At 41.0% G+C, this 21,251-nt stretch overlaps 2 protein-coding genes across 4 annotated transcripts; both read right to left on the bottom strand.

Annotated features, from left to right (window-relative positions):
• Positions 1-4,484: 4,484 nt before the first annotated feature.
• LOC135594442 (uncharacterized) lies at positions 4,485-5,921 on the bottom strand. The gene has a single exon (XM_065084825.1). It carries the CDS (start codon positions 5,829-5,831, stop codon positions 4,635-4,637), a length of 1,197 nt encoding a protein of 398 aa, XP_064940897.1. The 5' UTR covers positions 5,832-5,921; the 3' UTR covers positions 4,485-4,634.
• A 2,231-nt stretch (positions 5,922-8,152) lies between these two features.
• Positions 8,153-16,794, bottom strand: LOC135594040 (lysine-specific demethylase JMJ18-like). Of its 3 annotated transcripts, none has more exons than XM_065084451.1 (12): positions 16,664-16,794; positions 15,478-15,727; positions 14,965-15,036; positions 14,807-14,884; positions 14,190-14,717; positions 13,890-14,111; positions 13,283-13,444; positions 11,863-12,231; positions 10,327-11,680; positions 10,138-10,241; positions 9,402-9,599; positions 8,153-8,938 (listed from the first exon to the last, which is right to left on the bottom strand). In XM_065084451.1, exons 2-12 carry the CDS (start codon positions 15,679-15,681, stop codon positions 8,555-8,557), a joined length of 3,675 nt encoding a protein of 1,224 aa, XP_064940523.1. In that variant the 5' UTR covers positions 15,682-15,727; positions 16,664-16,794; the 3' UTR covers positions 8,153-8,554. The 3 variants fall into 3 exon arrangements, with proteins under 3 accessions (XP_064940523.1, XP_064940524.1, XP_064940525.1); XM_065084452.1 differs by lacking the exon at positions 16,664-16,794 and adding an exon at positions 16,384-16,518; XM_065084453.1 differs by lacking the exons at positions 14,807-14,884; positions 14,965-15,036 and having other exon boundaries at positions 8,403-8,938.
• Between the last annotated feature and the right edge of the window lie 4,457 nt (positions 16,795-21,251).

The following is a 21,251-nucleotide window of genomic DNA, read 5'->3' as shown; positions in this document are numbered from 1 at the left end:
TCAAAAGTATGAGCAAAGAGTAGGCTAGTAATTAACTCTCGAGGAAGAGAGTAAAGTCAAGTAACTTTTATCTTTTTAACTCTTAAGAGAATGGGCAAAATCGAGTACTCAGTTCTCTCATTTATCTAACAAAGGAGTTTTGCATGTGTTTAAAGACATTTGAAGAAATTTAACAAAAGATAATAATTGTTAAATATTCACCAATGGTGATAAACTCCATCGAGAGTATATTGTTTATTTTATTTTCTAATAGAATATTAATCGAAAGTGGAAGTGATACGAACTTACTTAGAGATAAAAACTAAATATAAGAGAAATCAATGAATAAATTTTATGGAGGAAAGGTCTCAAAAACTTAAAAATATGTGAACTGATGCTCGTTAAAGCTCCAACAAATATTTATCCAATTCAAGTAGCATGAAAAGTTTGAGAGACTAGCATGTAATAAGGAAAGTCTTTTCCTTCATCTGAGAGATCCATAGGAAACATAAAAGATTAGTACAACTCAACTAACCCCACACTATAGTCAGAGTTATTGGCAAGTTGAAACAATGTTGACGGATCAAAGTTCGACTATTCAACAATAGCGACGAAAAGCAACTAGAAGCCAAGAGACATATTACAATTAGAGTAGATTAAAAATTCAACAAAAGCAAAAAGATTTTGTATCGGTAAAGACTTCAATAAGAATGTCTAATAAATAAGTGAGAGAGAATGTCACGGATAAATATATAAATAGGGTATTCGATATAATGTTTATGTGTGTTTCTATATTTTGATTTTGCTCATGCTTTACACGATAAGTAGAATACTTGACAATACTATTTTGGTTGGGGCTTTTGGGGTCGTCTTATTCATGTAAACATTGATTGTGTATAATTATCATGTAGAGGTAAAACATCGATTCTTGAAAATTTGAGGTTTTTTTTCGCTACGTAGAATGAGGCGGAATATCAACCAACATTTATTATTCTAAATCCTTAATAATAATAATAATAATAATAATAATAATAATAATAATAATAATAATAATAATAATAATAATAATAATAATAATAATAATAATAATAAGTAGGAAGACAACGATGATACTAAGAAATAAAAAGTGTTTGTGAATCTAATTCAAGTTAAATAATAAGAATGAATTAATCGATACAAAAAAGTGTTTGGGATTAAACTCAGAGGAGCCTCAATGTAGAATACGAAGCATTATAGGTCTTGCAACATTAAACTAAACTTGTCAATCAGGTTTTGGATTTGACATGGCCAAGCAACTCTTGAAATATTATGTTTATTAGCAGTAATATTTAGGTTATAGAATTGACTTATATATATATTTTTATGTACCAAAATTTTGACAAAAAAAAAGAAAGATACATAGTGCAAGTCCTTATTTGTAAAGAAGAATGAAATGAAAAAAAATACTTCAGATAAAAGGAAGTATTAGACAAGTAATCGTTTTATCCTAATCAATAACTTCGTTACTTTGAAAAATGTACATAATCTTAATAACATGATTGGGCACTCATAATCAAACTTTCGAAGGCTTTTTTTCTTTTAAGTTTTAAATGAGTTAAACGATTCTATTAAAGATAGAATATCACTGAGCTTTACAGAGAATTTTGTTGACATCCTCGATAAGATGATGATAAGGGACAATTTGGTCGGTTGACCATTGGTATGTAGGCTTGTAAGGAATTATCCGCTTTGGACGATGGGCGTACTCGTACGGTTTTATCTTTTCAGAACATGTGAACTCTAAAAACTGTCTTGGTTCCCATACTCCTCAACCACTATGAGACTAAATGACATCGGAAGAAAGATTGTTGTTTGATCTTCGAGAGCTCTATCTTACTTAGCCACTACTTGCTTTTCTTTCTGTATTTGAATATAACATGCAAAACAAGAAGATATTAGTAAAGTAGATAAGAAAAATTAGAGCATGAGGAAACAATCTAATGCTACTGAACTGATTGACTAAACGTCTTAGAAAATTGTTGCTACATTAAATTCTTATGCATGATTAAAAAACAAAAAAAATATATAAAATTTTTTTACACTTATTTGAAGATTAAAAAATAAAAAAATGTTTTCCTAATTTTAAAACCAGATTAAATGATAAGACCCAATTGATTAATTCGAATGAGTGATGAATGAGGTATTTGTGGGAGCCTCGGTTCAAAAGACAAGACGACAATCCATTATTGCAATCATCATCGTCTTCATCACTGGCATTGTCCTTTTCTCTCTCTCTCTCGCTCTCTCTCTCTCTCCACTAATCCTATATTCTTGAAGCTGAACGAACCATCGTCGATTACATTTTCTAGGATGATTGGCTCTCCAAAAAGATGAATACCATCCAAATCATGACGAAGATTTGCTATAAAGCTGCGAATCTCTCGCATAATTTGTTACCATCCAAATCTCAATTATAATTTTCTATACGAGACGAGGAAGATGGTGTCGACAAATATTTACTTTCAATGAACATTCTTATCTCATCAATCCATCCATAGGGTTTGATTCCTGCGTATCTCGTCACAAACATTCTCTACACCCCAATATCGGAGTTAGGAGATGCACTTGTTTCTACTTTCCAATTCACGATCCGAGTTATCAGTCACAATTTCCGAGTACTCCCGAGGTCTGAGCCTCTGGCTATCGGTTCAAAGCTTCGAGGAAGACAACAAGAATCAGGTCAAGATCATGCCAAACTATCATGATATTTGTAGACACCACTCATTACTTTGGTGACCAAAGATGCCTCCTCCTCCTTTACTTCCCTCCCAGAATGAAGCAATTCATTTGTACTGAGAGTCAACGCTAGGTGAAGGAGTCACAAGACCGGAAGGCCACCCTGCAATGCCATGTTTTAAGCACTTTTTTTGGCTCCATCAAACTCTGCAGCAGTTCCAGATACTGCGACTGGTTTCCTCCTTGTCATCGCTTCCAAGATTCCAAGCCACCCTCTAAACGACGATAGCCAAAAGCTTAAGCTTTCAGATAAAAGCCTTTATTACAGTATTAACTTTGCAGACAGACTCCATGTCCAAGCCTTTTTTCTCTCTCTCTCTCTCTCTCTCTCTCTCTCTCTCTGCTGTTGAGATGGTGCGATCTAAACTTTGATGCATTACAGCTTCGGCTATCCATCGACTGTTGTTCGACGGAAAAGGACTATCTATCTGCTTAGATGATTGGCTCTGCTGAAATGATGGCGAACATCACAATGTAAAGTTGCACTGAGGTCATTTGGCAGTGCTCGAGGTGCGCTGCGACATGGGCCACATCATCAACTCAAAACCAGTCCCCACCCCACGCACCACGAGTTGCTCGAGGTAGGGGTACTCCGGTATGGAGTGCCGGTCGTTCCTCTGGTGCACCTCATTCTCTTCTTTGCTAGTGGAGCTCAAACTCCAGCAAACATCTCGAACAAAACACACATGCATCAGTTCGAGAGAAATCATAGAGCATGAAGGATGACTGATACTGTCGAGTCCAGATCCATCCTACCACTGCTGCGTGGCATTCGCTTCCCATGATCCCACAGTGGCAACGACTGCCATGGGGAGAGAGAGAGAGAGAGAGAGAGGCCACGGTCCCGAGGACGAACGCTTGTATCAACAAAGATCATCACAAAGTACAGCCAAGAATCACATGGTTCTCCTCACTCCACCAGTTCTTTTGCCCCCCCTTGGAAACGATAAATAAAAGGGCAGGACAGCTAAGGAACTGGCTGCTCTTCACTCGCTAGCGGCCAAAACAAACATGACGATCGGAAGAGAAATCAATAAAGAAATGTTTGGAGCAGCGATGATGTAATGGAGATTAGAATCTTTGCCTCCTCATCCAACAGCAGCGCAAGGCAGAAAAGGACGAAGCCGGACCAGGAGAACACCTGCCGTCGGATCCCGTTACATCACCAGGAGCCCCGCGACGACCTCCTGCTCCGGCCCAGGTGGCCGAACTCCGACACGGAGTGCTACCGTGAGGACAAAGGCGAGAGAACAAGTGAATGAGGAAGCGAGCATTCGTGAACGATGGATGCTGCGTCTCTGTCTCCGTAACAATTCCATGGGAAATAATCACAATAATAATAATAATAATTCAGGATTTGCGTGAACGGGAGGCATATTTATGGCTAATTATTGAAGGTCGCAGGAAAGAGAGAGCGCGCGCAGCACATGGGCACAACTGGCCGGACGTCCAGGACCACCGGCTAGCGTGCGCACCTGATCCGGGCCGAGGGCCGGTTCCGCGCAGTTTAGCGGGGCGGGCCACGCGACGCGGCTGACGGCGAACTTCTGGTAGGGGCGTGACCGCGTGCGGCTAACGTGCGCGCGGAATCTCCTCGCCGGGAGCCTGGCGCTAACCGACGCTGCTCGAGGGCGCACGCTAGCTTGGTCAAACGCATCGTATGATGCGAGACAGCGACGAGTTTAAGATAACGCAGCGTTGGGTTGGTTATCAAGGAATAGCCAAAAAGAAAAACAAAAACAAATACCACTAAAAATGAGGAGTAGAACAAAAAAAGAAATAATACCATTATTTACAGGTGACAGAGGAAGCAATTAAAACAACATCAGAGGATTTTTGGATTAAAAATGACTGTTAATGGAGTTATTATTCGTTTACTGCTACTTCTCGAGAATTATTTTAGGGGAAGGCTGTCGGTCTTGCCCGAGACGCCGCTGACGCCGGGCCGACCGCGTCAAATCGGCCCGGTTCGAGGCCGAGCCGTCGCGGTCCTTCTTCGTCTGATGATGCGGCGTGAAGAGATGGGCGAGCCCGAAGACGGACACCGGTTTGCCAGAACCACGGAGGGAGCAGACGGGGACGACGTTGAGGACCGGGGCGACCCGGACGTTGGCCGAGTACGACCGCTCCACCCCCCGGGGCCGTGGCCTCGGCCCCCCGGTGAAGCTACCGGGGCTGCTCGAGCTCCGCTCCAGGCCCTGGAAGACGATCTTCCCCGACGAGCTCATCCGCGGGCTCTCCACCGACACCCCTCGCGACGGGGTTGGCGCAGCCGACTCGGCGGCCCGCCGGGTCGGACCCGCCCTTGCTCTCGACGACACCGGCACCGGTGGGCTAGGCCGGAAGAGGCGGACCCGGGGCGGGACGTGGCTGGGCTTGTCGGAGTCGATCGAGAGCCTGGCGAGGTCCTCGTGATCGGGACCCAAGGAGGAGGACGAGGACGAGGACGACGAGGACGAGGACTGCGAGAGGCGGGAGGCCGTCGCCGCGGACTCATGTTCCGAGTCACCGAGTAGGGGGACGCTCAGCGACGCATCCAGGGAAGCGAGCTTGGGGTGCCGGTGGAGCAGATGCTTGAGAGACGACCTAGGGTTTGTGTTCTTGGAAGTGGCGGTGACCGTAGCGGCAGGGGCGGCGACTCGTCCAGCGGGTTTCGCTCCCCGGGCCCTCTTGAGGCCGAGCAGCTCGCGCCAACGAGCAGTGCATCTGGGCGCGCGGGGGGAGAACGCGTAGGGGTCGACACCAGCGATCTCCGCCTTCCGCCGCGTCTCCGGGGGCTCCGGCAAGCCGATCTCAGCGGTACAGGTGGGTTCCGCCTCCGCCGCCGGCTTCGGCGGCGCCAGCTGCAGGGGCACCAGTTTACCGCCGGAAAAGAGCTCGTCGGCGGGGAGCATGGCGACGGGGTCGTCGTGGAGGCAGAACTCGAAGTCCTCCGCGGAGTCGTCGGGGTGACCCTCCGGCGGGGCCACGGGGGGCATGTCGGCGGCGTCGTGGCTGAAGGAGATCCGAGGGCTGAGCCAGGGGAAGGCCTCCGGCGGCGGCGAGAGAGCAACGCTGTTGACCATGGCGGACGCCATGAAAAAGAGAGAGAAGGAGAAGCCGACGGAGGAGGAGAAGACGAGAAAAGAGATCGGCTTAGATGAAGAAGCGGATGAGTGTGTTCACAGACGATGGCTTCGTGTTATATATATATATATATATATATATATATATATATATATATATATATATATATATATATATATATATAAAGCCGTTGCTACGCTTTTACTTCCTCGCAATTTCTTTTTGTTCCTATTTAGTTATCACCAAATCGCTGATGAGCGCGTCAAATAAATACTCCCCCCCCAGATGGGCACTTCTAATATCCCCCATTCCCCCACCCAGGCTGTGGTGGGAGTCAGGAAATGGCCGGAGGGTGGGTCCGACAACTGGAGCCAGGCGAGTAATGATTAACGGATGGTACAGACGCTGCCGGTGGCTTCAAGTGGCCACGACCGTTTTAATGGTCCAGCAGTACAGCATGGTCGGAGGACCGTAGCGGAGGCCCGAAAACAAGTCGCATGGCCCGGTGGTGACGGTGGTGGCGGTGAAACGACAGTCCCAAGCGGCTGTTTTGCCTACTTTGATTAAAGGACATGTCCTCCGTGGTACTGTAGCTTCCATTGCCTTCCCCGCCCTCGATAGCCATCAGAAACAGTAGTGTCTTTCTACTGATCTAACGGCAGCGAAGGAGGGGGAAACGAAGGAGCCGTCTTTGGACGGGGGGATAAGCTGCGAGGAAAACGGCGCTTCGCCGCTCCAACGGTGAGCTTTCGGCGGTAGGGAGAGGGGGGTGTTGGACTTGTTAATCATTCGGGGGACTTTCCACGTCGAGATGCGCGTCGCCACCATCTCTCGCTGTCCGGTAAGCCTCCCGCGCGTGGCACCCCGTCGTCGACGCGCGAAGGCTACTCTCTCCCTGGGACACCGTCCTCACCCACCAGCGACCGGCGGTGGGTCCCTTAGTGTACGGAGCTTGCGGGTAGCTTCTGACGTCCCCCGCGGGGTGCATCGGCGCCATCGCCACGAGAAAGTTTGACCGCCTCCATCGAGACACTCGCCACCTCCCTCCAACGTCGATTTAAATCACCGGGGTGTTTATCCACTTCGATCCTTTAAATCCCGACCGTCCATTTGTTAGCCAACGTGATCCGATGGCCATCAGCTGTAGATTTCTCAGCGAGCTAAGTGGGCCAACTTGGGCCGGAAGACAATCGCAGAACGGTTTTAAGTTGGGCCCATCAAAACCAGATCTTACGACAGTGGATCCAACCACGGATACGGACGAATCTATAAAACCTGTGAAATTCTACCCAATTTGAGAAATTGGATTGAGATGAACAAAATTTCTTTCGACAGGTAGTAGTGGTTACCGAACGAGAAAGAGGAAAAAGGGAAGGCATCTAAGCTGACACCATATCGGTTTTTGGATACTGTGCTCATATACGAGTGAGTGCCTGCATGGTCGAAGCGGGGTGGAGTGGAGAAAAAGGTGATGAATCCTCTCTCTCTCTCTCTCTCTCTCTCTCTTTCCTTGTGCAAGAAATCTGGTCCATCTGATCCTCCATCCCAACACACCCATGTGAGGGTGTGGTAAAGAAGATGAAGAGGATTCAGGCTACCCTTAACCCCATGAGAGAGAGAGAGAGAGAGAGAGGGGGACAAACCTGAGCTATTAGGCGGTGCAACTAAGCATCCTAATCTATCTTTCAACGTGTCCTTATCACAGAATCTACGGGTTGGGAAGAACCCGAGCTAGGAAAAGTGATCAGACAGGAGGAGCGTTCCCTGGCTTTTTAGTCCATCAGATCCCACAAGAGGGCGCATGTGAATGAATCGTTTGGATTGGATGCAGGCGCTGTAAACCCATGTGACGATGGCTCGTAAAAGAACTCTGGGCACTCTTTCATTCATGTGGGAGGGAGTTGTTGGATTAGATTAATGATGTTGTCAGGATTCTGATCGGGCTTTTTGAATACAGCCACGAGTTCCAATCTTCTCCTCGGCTTCTTCGGCTTAAGAAGATTTTGATTAGCACGGATGGAGTTGAATAAACTACACAGAGCAAGATGGCTTTGCCTCTCTACACGACATATTTATACGGCAGAGAGAGAGAGAGAGAGACGGCCAAGTGACCAAATACATATAGATTGCAAACGATCACAAAGATAAATCCAAAGAAAAGATAGCAGAAGGGGACGTGAAGGGCAATGGCAGAATTGTTTGTTCTTTAACCTCCCTACAGTCTCCCGTGATAGTACAAAAAAAGAGTACTCCCCCAACATGAGTAGCCGGCAGCCTTGCTTTCTGCGACAATGGATTCACAAGGTGAAACATTAACGGAGACCACAGCAAGTTCAAGAAATAACCACATCTTCATGTGTTCAATCTTTATTTTCTCGAATGTATAAATTAGTCTTAAACTATCTTTTGTACAAATAGCCTGTGTTGTTAGCAATTATTCACATCAGGCACTCCACGGGCAATAATGGCCCGGAGCCTAAAAAGAAGAACAAAAAAACAAACCCTAAAAACATTATCTAGCTGCACAGGCAAGTCTACCGGTGCATGAATTCACCATGTTGTTTATGGAGATCAGAAAGAATAACCAAATGGAAAACTCTATAGAATTTGATCAGTCTAACTTCAACCCAAAGGAACAGTGGCTCTGAATGGCATGTCTCATCTAGAAGACTGCAGAGATTCAAGCAGTTGCATCGCCAATCTAACAAAGGCTCATCTTGCTTGCTTTTATACTCTATTTATGTACATTTTCCAGGATCTCATCTAATAGGGCCCCGTACGCACTTCTCCATGTGCTGCTTCCTGACTCGCTGCACAAAATTTTCTGCATCACCCGTAGCTCTTCAAGGCTTGCCTTCTTGAAGAGCCCTCTCGCTATGTTCTTAACCTCTTCGACAGTATTGTCATATGTTGCATCCTCTTCCGTCTCATTTAAATCCACTCCCAATAAAATTCTCTTGTCCTGATGGCAACCACTACTGCCGACTTGAATGTCTAAAGTCGTAGGAACTTCTGCAGGCTTATCTTTCACATCCGTCCTCTCAGAAACATATGATGAACCCAACTTGGACTCCCAGTACTCCGAACACCGATGGAAAGGATCAAGAGCTTCAACAACCTGCTGGCAGTTCTAAGTAGTGAAGTGTCTCATACAATGTAGTTAACAATTTTTATGAAGAAAATAGTAGCTTAAAATTAAACAAGGGTGTCAATGATCACTACTTAAAACTGGTTGAAAGAATTCACTTTTCCTACAAAATAACAACGGAATTTTCAACATTTTGAAACTGGAAAACTTCCAGGAGTGATCCAAGCAACAAGGTTAAAAAAGTTTACCAACTCAAAAGACTAGCTTATATTATAATATTTTATGGCTGGATATTGCACAAATAACAAAACTAGTAGTAAGTTTGTAGTGGTAGATTTTAATCAAGTTTCGACTACTAGAAGCTGACAACAGAGACACAAACACAAAAGGTAAGATTGTGGTAGATTTTAATCATATTTGGACTAATAGAAGCTGACAACAGCAACACAAACACAAAAGGTAGTGGCTCTGGATATGAAGGAGTAAGACTTACATGAACGATTGATGGGGATAAGAACCCAAACATTGCAAGCCCATCCATGGATTCTATGGTTTGCAGTTCAGGAAGGCCATTCTTCCCAAGATTTTGCTGTCTAACAATCTCTTGGTTTAGTCTTTCTCGAACCATTTCCCAACACTGTAAAGGAGAAGCGCTAGTGAAAGATATCCCTGGGTTGTTCTCCACAATCACCTAAACAAAATGTCAAGCATACAATAAACCTAGATTAGTCATGATCTATGTACATCAGAATTAGACAGCTCAAAGACGCTTGTTAGACAGACTGAAAAGGAAAAGAAAAATATATATGAATGCCAAAAAAAATATATTTTCTTTAAAATATATGCATCTTGAAAGAGCATTTGGGAGAAAGAAAAAAAATTGTAGTAGTTTATAATGAAGCATGGCTCGTTGCCAAGAAATTTTTTTTTTGTTGTTCTTGTATATTGTGATGGTACTATCTGCATCTGATCATGTAAAGTTGTATGGCTAGTGTCCTTTTGTATTTACATATATACCAACAGAATTTGCATCTAACAATTTTTTACCATCACAAGTAAATTTAATGGTGATAGCTCCAGCGATAATGTTTGGATAAAGAACATTTTCCATAGGTTAAGCCTACAGGGAAAGTAACTTGAACAATCTTCATGTAATGCAAATAAAGAGGTGAACTTTGATAATAGCATATCAGCAAAGTGAAAGTTGATACAAATCCTAGGCTTCCAACCTTAAACAAAGGTCCCAAACATCCAGCATCTAGAACTTCCGAGACATAGTTACATAATTTTGTCGGATCGAGCACGTTGTAAAATCTGACACGGCTTTTGAATCCTGTAAGATCAATACATCAAATTCGTTAATATATTATGAAATAGCAAAAAAGAAAGTTTATATAATTGAACAAATTGAAATATACCATTTGGGAAGATGGCTTCTCTACTACACCATTGCTTTCCATGCTTCAACTTTCCTAAATTAAGAGGCTCAACACAATATTTTGGCATTAGATGAGTCTTTTCAAATTTACTAATGCCTTGATTAAATGCACTCGAATGGTTTGAATTATCCTTCATAGACTGACTTCGTTGACTGTCTGAAGGCATGGATGAACTGTAGAGATCATGCTGTAGGTCAACTCCAAAAAGTTCAGGACTAAGTTTATGGAAGCATTCAGTATCGCTTGAACACGATGTCTTATTTAAAAACCTTTCAGAAGAAACATGGGAAGAACCCAAGTCAGCAGGACTCGAGGACTTTGAGAACCCACAATCAGAACCCATTCTTATTTTCTTTTTTTTTCTCACAGTACCATGCTCCATTTTCTTCCTGGCCTTGCCATATCCATTTACACCAGCGACTCTACGATTTGAGGAACACTCCGGTCGAGATAAATCAGAGTTCCAATTCTGCACTTCCTTAACAGCACATACCACTGCTTCGGTATATTCAACACAACAATCTTCAGTTTTGACCACAGAATCCATGGTTGGTTGTCCTATGTTCAGATCTGGACAAAACTGATGCCCTTCATCCTCATTCCTGCTGAATGGGAAGGTGTTAGCTTTTCCTGATGATGACCCCTGACATCCAATAACATTATGCAGCACAGTATATGATTTCACATCTGAAGGTACTGCATCAGATTTTGTATTTACACAATTCCCTTCTTCATCATTTGAAATGACAATTTCTGCAGAATGAGCATATCCAGATGCAAACGGCTCATTGATATTATGAATTCTTCTTGGTTTTTGAAAAAGATTGAAGGTTTTATCCTCTATATATTCAAGACAAAGAGCTTTAGATACTTGGTCATCACTATACTGATTGTGGACTCTAGTATCAGCATCCATAGCATCTACTTCAATCAGTGGTCTCTCATGTTCAGAGATGCCTTTATCCAAGGAATCTTTTGGTTCTTCCAATAATTTCAACTGCATAGGTAACACCAATCCAAAGTCCTCTAATCTGTGACATTTCACTGCACCCAAATCCCCTTCCAGAGCCACCACGAGGGCATTTAGTTCATCCAAGTTATATCGAACCAGTAAAATTTTTTTACTAGGCTCACAGGAGCATACATGTTTCGCATGGGATAGACATCCATAGCGATGTGGGGAGCATTCACAACCAGCAGCAGACAGGTGCAGGTCATAAGAGCACAAAAAGCATTCTCTTTCAGTTGATAAATCAAAATCCTTGTCCATCTTTCTCACATTTGAAATACCAGAAACACTCTCCATTCTTTTATTCTCCATAATGACTCTTGCCTGTAACAGTAATAAATGGCAAGGATGAAAAAGATTTTTTTTTTTGGCAAAGGGTAAATTATGAAGATGGTTCGATCCCAGAACCTTGATGTCAATAATCAAGGTTTTTGGCTTCGCTTACATCTTCATGAAAAAGAAACTTATTGCTAGATAAGAATGACTTAAATAGAAAGATATATTACCTTAAGGGCCTTAGTTAGAACTCCATCCTTCCCACAAAATTTTTGCCACCTAAGTAATCTTGGATTGCTACTCTGAAGAAAATACAGCTCCAGCTGCTCTTTAACAGCTTCCCTTGCAACCCCTACCAGTAACTTATCATGGGACAAGGATGTTTTCCGGCGTTGTTCACTATACAACTCAGTAGCACAAAGACCACGTGGAAGCCAGTCAACTGGAGCAACATTTACTGCCTCAGCACAATTGAATCCGCAGTTGAAACCAGAATGGTATGCTCTTGGAAAAGTAAGAACAAATTCTCCAGGGTTCTGAACAGCACGGTATACAGGGATTCCTTCAGATTTTAGGACAGAGGGGGACAACTGCGTAACCTGCTTAAGTTGGATCAGAAATTAAACTCCCAAAACAGTCATGTATTTATACAGTAAAAATCATATAAATACGTAAACTCCAATTTGAGTGACAAAAAATATTACTATAAAAGACACTCCAGAAATTATGTTTGTTCAAGTATTAAAAGACAAAAGACATGCTCGACCCACTTTGTAGCACATTGCCAGAGTATGAGTATCAGTATGGTAAAGGCTTCTCTTACTTCTTGTGTGTGTGCGTGTGCTTGTGGGCAAGACATTTGAAGGAACAACTAATCAAAATCATCACTTAAAATAAATCATAGTATGCCAAATTGATGCTTTTGATTCAACTAGTTTTATTATGGGCATCTCATATCTTGATGCATGAATATATATAAAGAACTTGATAAATCGTTATTCATAACCTTATGATCTCAAGCCCAAAATATTTTCTTAGATACCAAAGGACTGGTGACCAAGAAAAGGACAAGCATAAGGAAAAAAAAAACCAAAAATTCAAAATCCAAATCAGATCTAGAAACCAATATTTGAATGGTCAACATAAAAAACAAGACTTGGAGAAAGTAACAAGAAGAGCTTATAATGTACATTGACATATTTTTGCCAGTTTCATCATTAACCACATATTCAAAGAACACGCTAACGAGAGAGAACTAAAAGAGGAAGGCTAGCTTAAAAAGTCTACCGCCATTGAGAATTCTGGTGAGAATCAAACATGTAGTCTTCCCCCTGTGTTGAGAGGCTATTTCAATAATTAGAATCAATGAGATGAAGATATATACTATCAGCTAAATAAAGAAATATACAAGATGCAATGTAGTTTAAAAATTAAATGAATGTAATTTACACTGGGAAAAAAAATTATGAATGAACTCTGAGACCCAAATCACGCAGTCAAGAAGAAGATACAAAACATACTAATAAAAGATCTCATGACACGATGAGGGTGTGCATCACGATCTAAGCCATAACTTACAGGATGATGAATACATGTATTTCTAAGCCAAGCATTGTTGAAGATCTAAAACGAAAAATTGGTACAACTTGCCAATTCATGCAGCAGATTCGGTTGCTCTTCAAACAAATCAGGAAGATGTTTTCTCATGGCATCCTCCAGCTTCACAGCATCATTGCCTGGAACCCCATACCATACTTTGGGATCACCAAAGTGCATGTAGTTTAAAGAATAAAGATGGTGGTCTTCCACATGCTACCTTGACACATTGCCAAAAGAGATTAATGATCATCAAACAGAATATGCAAATTACAAAGAATATTGGCAAAAAAAAGAAGCTAGAACACACATAGTAATTATATATAGAAGATTATATAGATCTATGCAGGATGCAAGGGATAATATATCAAAAATATGATAGATGTCATTCCCAACTATCTAGGGTCATCTACTTTGATTTTTCTACCATTCAGCTGTATTAAGAGCAATATCACTTAGAAAAGAAGCATAATAAAACAAGAAGTGTCATCACAGTTTATTTTGTGGATTAACTATCATCCATTTTTGCACAACCAGAACTTTTTTTTTTCATTGGTGGAAAAACTTAATAAAAGCAATTCAATTAATAAAGTAGTGAGATTTTTATAGCAAATGATGGATGGAAGGCAGAAAGAACTTTAAAAATCAACCATAGACTTACCCAACAAAATGAGGAAAAGCACATTCCCACATATAACCAAGGTACTAACACCCCTGAGATATCCTCCTTTTCAAATGAAAGAACCGAACAAGGAAGCCGTGGTAGATTATTTAAGTTCCAGCCTGAAAGAACACAAGGATCCAATGAAATCTTATTTTCTGCAGATGCTTTAGGAAACCCACTACCAAATGTTGCAGTATCGAGATCAGCACCATAAAGGACCTGTATTTCAATAAGAACATGGAATGAATTATCAGTTATTATTGTGACAAATAAAAATAAAGATAAAGAAGCTAATACCTCAATCTCATCAGTTGGATCCTCAACTATCCGCCAATATTCTCCTTCAATATCCACTACTGAGGGCTCCAACCTCTTCTCACGGTTGTCATCTTGGAAATCTATACTTTCAGTAGCACCTTTAACTCCAAAATACCGTCTTTTGTACTCATCAGCATATTTTTTAAATGTCTCAAGTGTATAGTCTGATCCAGATTGAAAACCAAACTTCTCATCTGTGTCTGAGCCAAGACAGTCATTGGTTTCAGAAGCAGCAGAGGCATTTCTCCTACGAGTCATCCCAAATCTCAAGCGCTTTCTTCGCCTTCTTTTATGACAACGATTTCTAGACTTTTTTCTCATTGGCTCTCTGTTTTGAAGCTTGTCAACTTCTTGTATTCGAGTGCTAAATTTAGCACACCGCCAGAAGTTCTCTTCTTTTAGAGGACAAGGTGGTGACCAAGAGGAAGGTGGAATAATGCGACATATACCATATTTTTCTGCTTTCTCTCTTATGCTAGCAATGTAACCAAGTGTATCTACAAATTCCTAAGAAGACAAATTATTTCATAAGCAAAAGATACATAGAGCAACAGCATTTATCTAAACAGCTCCTAGTGGTAAGTTTTAACAAGCACCTCCTCTGTTGGATAAAACACAGGTGCTTCATCGATAACAGGTCTGCGTGAATCTTTGAAAAGCCATCTAAAAGGTTTCTGCTTTTAAAACATTTGCAATTAGTAGGTGGCTACCCTGCGAAAGAAAGTATCAAAATCATAATTCTCAAGTATTTTACCATTTCACATTTGTACTTATTAGCACTTCTGGACACATCACTCTTTTGCCGGGAACGTTTCAAAGGTTGATCCTACAAGAAAACCACAGCTAGACATCACCATGGTTATGTTTTTAATCAATGCCTTCTTACCTTTTAGAAAATAAATAGTAAATTGAAGGGCAATAGAGGTCTATTCATGCGCAGAGTAAGATAAATCAGTGTCTTATGAAAAAAAAAAAAGTTATAAAATCATGTGTTTACTTCTGTAGAACATCATTGACTTATGGAGCAAGTCCACTGCCAAATCTACTTCTAGCAACAGCTTGGTCCATAATCCAGTACTTATGACAAACAATCTCATTTGTAACAATGATATGAAATGAACTACAAACCAAGACAGTTACATACAAATTGCACATAGGTTTTGGTTTTGAGTTTATAATGTACAGCCTCTAAGCTTGCGCTGAGGATGCATAAGCTTAGCACAGTGAGAAAATGTACGATGAAGATGTGGATAATTTAGTGACAAACCTTGACAGACTGTTTGCAATCTGATTCCTCTCCAGAGCTAATATCAAATGTACCATAGTAAATCCCACTTCGGTGCCGGAGTGACTGTTCAACCTTCGATCCCTTGCAACCACAAGTGTCACTGTCCAGCTCAATGGTGTCACCTAAATTTGTCACAGGAATGTCTGCCGCCTCCCAGGAGTCAATAGGCGTATCATCTGACATTGTTTCTCGTCTTGGTAGATGTATAGCCCTTGGAATCCCCAAGTACCTGAAAAAAGCCAGCAATAATTAATGAACGGATGCAGGATACGTTTTGCTTGAAAAATGCATGCAAAACTTCTAAAGTGGAAAAAAAAAATCCCAAGGAATCGAGGTGTCCAAGGTGGAGGTTTTTATAGGTTATATGTTGCTCTAAGGCATTTCTTACACAATAAACTAACGTATATGTCAACATTGAAATAAGGTTAATCCATTCACAGTACTTGAGCTTTCTCACATAACACACGAAGTGTTTAACAGGTTTTATATCAAAATCTCTCAAGTCCCTCTACCGAAATAAATCTTTTTGCATATGGAAGAATGTCTAGAATCTATCGATGAGGAATATAATCCATGTTTACAGGATAACATAATTGCTTGAGTTTATGTGTATGCATCAAACGCTCCACCCTTGTATCAACTTGGTGAAGCGCATTAATATTATTTTAAATGTTTGATATCACAAGGAATGCATCTAACACTACGTATTTGAGATAAGAGATTTCGTGCTATCATTACAAATATAATAGATGGCCTAAATAGAAAAAGAAAAGAAAACCCTAACCCCCATTGCATCTGCTAACAATCTGAACTAGCTATCTCCCACCTCTTCCTACACGAGACATCACAAACAAACCCTAGGACCGATCTGCAGAAAGAGCATACCAATCACTGTTGGAACTCCCCACAAAAAGAACTGTTTGAATAAACTGCAGACCCAATTGCCAAACAGGTCAACTCCAATCAGAACCAAACAACAAGCGACCAAAGATCCACAGACCAGGTGATGCCCCTCGGAGCAAGCAATCAAGATCCGCCCGCAGAAGAATCACGCACGAAACCAATAGAATTACACACCCAAACGAGCAAAGATGCCCAAATCAGAACCAATAATACATGACGCATTGCATCATAACAAACTGTCGATAACGGGAACTTCGAATACCTCCTCGATGACAGAAGACAAGAGAAACAACAACACAGCCGCAAGGAGATTCCTCGAAGACAGCAACCCGTCGTTGCTTTCGGCCTCTTTCTGCGGTCCGATGTGCTTAATATATAGCTTTTCTTTTCCTCCCTAACATCAATAAGAATTGGAAACGAAGTAGGAAAAGGAGGTCAACTGCAACGCAAATTCTCCGACCCTTTCCTATTACGAAGATCTCTCGATAGCCGTTCATCTCCTCTTTCTTTTTAATCTCATCCGTTCGTGTATAAACATAAATAAATATTAACATTTGGAAGTTGAATTGACGGTTTTGCATCATAACAACACCACATTCTAACTGAAACCCGAACCCGACCGGAAAGATGTAAAGACATAATTACCCTCGACGAGTTCAACCCGCTCTCGGTTAGTCAAGCGGGCTTGACGAGAATTAGGCCCGATATCAAATGGTGGTGGATGTGACACGTATCGATGAGGCTGACCGGTTCAACCACTTGGATGCTGACAAGTCAAACCTTGGCCAGTCATCATAAAAGTCAATCGAGAGTAGCAACTCTTACGGCCAATGGTAGATCGGAAAGGAGGGCAACAACCATAACCGGTGAAGCAATTTTTCTTGTTATTGCTTCACATGGATTAGGAAATAAAACAAAATTCATATTTATTGAATTCAAACTTAAAACATAATATAATAATATTATGTGCACATTTTAAATGAATAATAACAAAACCGTAAAGTAACAACAATAGATATTATCTATTGATTCTTAAATTTTAATTTTTTTAAGAAACCTTTGAGATAACTTAGAAAGGCCTTTTTTTTAGACTTTCTATTTATTTTAGCCTTATCTTTTTATTTTTCTCAATTTAAGGTGAAATAAAAATTATTTTAGACCAAAAAAATATTTGAATATATTTTGAAAACCTCAGTTATTTTATGATCGGCACTAAGAGGGAGGGTGAGGTGAATTAATACTTTTGAAAAAAGGTGTCGATTTAAAAAATTTTGATCGAAAAATATGTATCGAAAATATGTTTAGCTTAGAATACGAGTAAGAGTAGTGAGCAATTAAATTAGTTAGTAAAATAATAAAAAACATAAAGAGAAATATAAACTAGATTTATAGTTGTTCGATCGTCTCGACCTATATCTACTCTTGATTCATCTTCCCTCGAGGCCACCGATTTTTACTACCGATCATCTTTTTAATTAGTAAAGATTAACTGCCTTTGTTACAATTTTTTTCCTTTTTTATGAGCTTACGAGAGAATATTCACACTTTTTTTTTTTTGTAAGAAAACCTCACACTTCCATTAGAATGGCCTTTAAACTTAGGGAGGAAGAAACTCACCACTTTTCAAGAGTGTTTATACACTTCAAATCATAAGGTTTTCATATTTTTTCTTACTTCATCAAGCAAGTAGGATGTTTATAGATTCCAAATGACTTCAAAAATAGAATAAAAAATTTAAATTATTAGGTTTTCGGGGTACTGGCAATGCTACCACCTACGTCGAGCAATACTATCATTGTATATAGTTAAGCTCTAATCGTATTATCGCCTACCTAAGCGGTACTACCGCTTGATAGCCTAAGAACTTTGATTCTAGCAGTATCATCGCCTGCTTGAACGGTACTACCGTCCAACCTAACTCTATGTCATTAAATTGATATTTCAATAGATCCAATTCAACCTTGATTTAGGCTTATTGACTCCTAAAATAGAACTCGGCTCATGGAAGGATAAGATTTAACTAAATTTATCCCTACGTCTATTATAAAGCAATTGTTCATTAAGATGAATTGTAAATATATTATTCAAAAGTCTATATGTTTTTATGGTGAGACATCTCGGATATGGGACAGCCTGGCATTATAATGGATCAAATTAAATATAGATGGTGCTTTTGATCTCTCTTTTATGATATAATAATGAAATATTATTTTTTTGACAAGTTATAAACCAAATGAGGAGATGGATATCTAGTCAAATGAGACACTTGCAATCGAGGAGGCATCATACATTCAAATAAAGAAAGTGTTTCCAATCTTGAGATTGAAGGTGATAATCTTTCCCTTGTAAAGATCCTAGCAGAAAATATATCAGCAATATATTCGATTATACGAGATACTTGCGATCAAGGAGGGTTTCATACATGCGAATAAGAGGTGGGGTGATCTAATTGACCTCTATTTTTCATGTTTATTTTGAATTCTGAAAAGCTTCATTTTTCAGTTAATAGGGTTAAGGTCAATTTTAACCTTTATGATTTTATCCATTTTGTCGATAAAGAGGAAGTGATAGAAGCCATGCCAATAGACGAAGATAGAGAGACAGAGGTAGGAGAGATCGGAGGTGAAAACAATGGAGAGTTGGACCATCACGTCCTAAGTACAATTGATGAGGGCACAGGAGAAGATGAAGTGGAAGACAACAGGAACAAAGATGCCCATGAGGAGTAAGAGGGACCAGAAGACCATTATATGCATAGTATTAGACTGATCGATGTGCATTCACTTGAGGTAGGATCATAACCTCTTGAACTTATCGTTAGCGTCACAGAAGTTATGTGTGTACAATGACTTACTAGACAATAATGGCTCGGTGCTAAAGATGGTAGTCGCTTTCACGATGATACCTCCTTCTATCATGATAGTAGTTTTATTTTTAAAAAAAAATAAATTATATATATATTGAGTCGACATGTCAACTCTAACGTTGGTTAATTTAGATCTGACAGGAGAGACTTAAATATTATATTTTTTAAAATATAAGGGTTATTTTAAATATGAATAAATCATAAGGACTTAAGTTGTCCATGACCAAAATCACATGATTTAAAATTGATCTTAATTTTTTAAACTTAAATTACATATATCATTATATTAATAATTTACTATGAGTTAGCATATCATGTAAACATATTACGTCTATTAACTCAGATTTGATGAAAAAAATTTATATACTATATTTTTAAAAATATAAAAAATATTTTAGATATGAATAAACTCACCAAAATTGCATGAACTAAAATCAACGTTTAACCCTTCTTAATGCATCCGACTTATGTCATACCCACTAGCCTCTCGAGGTCACACTGGTGGCTCCCACATAGCATCCCATTGATACTCGCATTTTACTCCATGATAAGACAGGATCACTCGGCGAGGACTGAATCGGACCCAATCGATCAAACCGATTTAGGATATGTTGCGGGAAACAATCTTTGAGCCGTGGCCGATGTGATTCGGTTCGGGTCTGGACAATTGGGATCTTCTTGGGGCGTTCCTCGAGCCCGCTGAGGCGGTCGGGTGCGACGTCCGATCGGGACGGTGTGGCCATCTCCTCCGGGCAGGAACTCCTCGCCTGCGCGTCCGACGGGAACCTTCGGCTTCGTACCTGCCCAAAGGTCAGGCCGGGGTGCTCGGCCCGACCCCTCCGACGATCAAGTTAGAGGATGTGGAGGGGGTTTCAGGAGGAGAAACGTTTTTGTGCATCTGATGATCGAGAGTGTATTTATAGGGAAGCTTACTGCTTCATGAGCTGCCTGCTTACAGGGGGCAGGCCGGTAGCGTTGTGTTGGCGTGGCGTGAAGAATTGAGCTTGGGCAGGATGTTAATGTGCCTCGATCAGCGTTCCGATCTGCATTGACCAGGTGTTGTTGCGTGAGGCATCATCTGATGTCAGCCGAGTCTTATCATAATTACTATCCTCATCAGGATTTGATGATAACTTTGGCATGATCACGAAGGCACAAAAGTTTAATAAGGCCCACTAAACTTTTTTTGGGATAATATTTATCACCTAATTAAGGCATTTAACGAAGGATTTCAAAAACATTTCGGTGGATTTCCGTGACTTCATGTATCGTCTTCTTCGCTGTGCTTTCCATTTTACACAAATTTTATGGATCCCTAAGTGTACAGAACCATGGATTCATCTTTTCCTTTGAATCTCAATAATAATTTTATTGTTATCGTTCCATCTGAATGTTTGAGACAATATGTGAGACGGAAGCAAAAAATCTGAGTCGATCAAAAATCCCCGAGTATTGTGCGTTCCGGCTGAAGTTTCGTGATGCTCGAGACCACACCGCAGCAGATAGGAATGATGCTCGAGGAGGAGGAGGGGGAATTGGACTACGACGCATGCATGCCCAGTCGTCGTTTCCTTCTCCTGCGAAGAGGATGGGAAGCGGTCGGAGCGCAGGTCCGTGGGACAGCCGGAAACAACCACTAAACGATAGGGCATGCAGAAGGCCTGAGCATGTGGCCCCACCTCCACCTACCATGAAGAAGACCCGCTTCCTCAACTGCACCATCATCTTCGTTGGAAAGGCCACACTGGTGCTGCCCTGTCTCTGCACTGCGAGTAGTAAAGGCACGCACCATGGAGGATCGGAATTTTCCTATTCACCCCTCCAAAGTTGTCGTATTCACAACAACGACCGATCTCGGTCACAGCTGCTGACGTCGTCTGTCTGTCAAGCTGTCGCCTGTGTGGTCGGGGACAACAGATCCGTAGCTCCTCAGCTTCAGGTGGTCAAAAAACGACAGTGGATTTACCTACCCGAAAGGGTAAAA

Source organism: Musa acuminata, chromosome BXJ1-9, assembly GCF_036884655.1.
Source record: "Musa acuminata AAA Group cultivar baxijiao chromosome BXJ1-9, Cavendish_Baxijiao_AAA, whole genome shotgun sequence".
NCBI classification, from domain to species: Eukaryota; Viridiplantae; Streptophyta; class Magnoliopsida; order Zingiberales; family Musaceae; genus Musa; species Musa acuminata.
The sequence above is the reverse complement of the archived record's forward strand: the minus strand, read 5'-3'. Positions and strand labels throughout refer to the sequence as shown.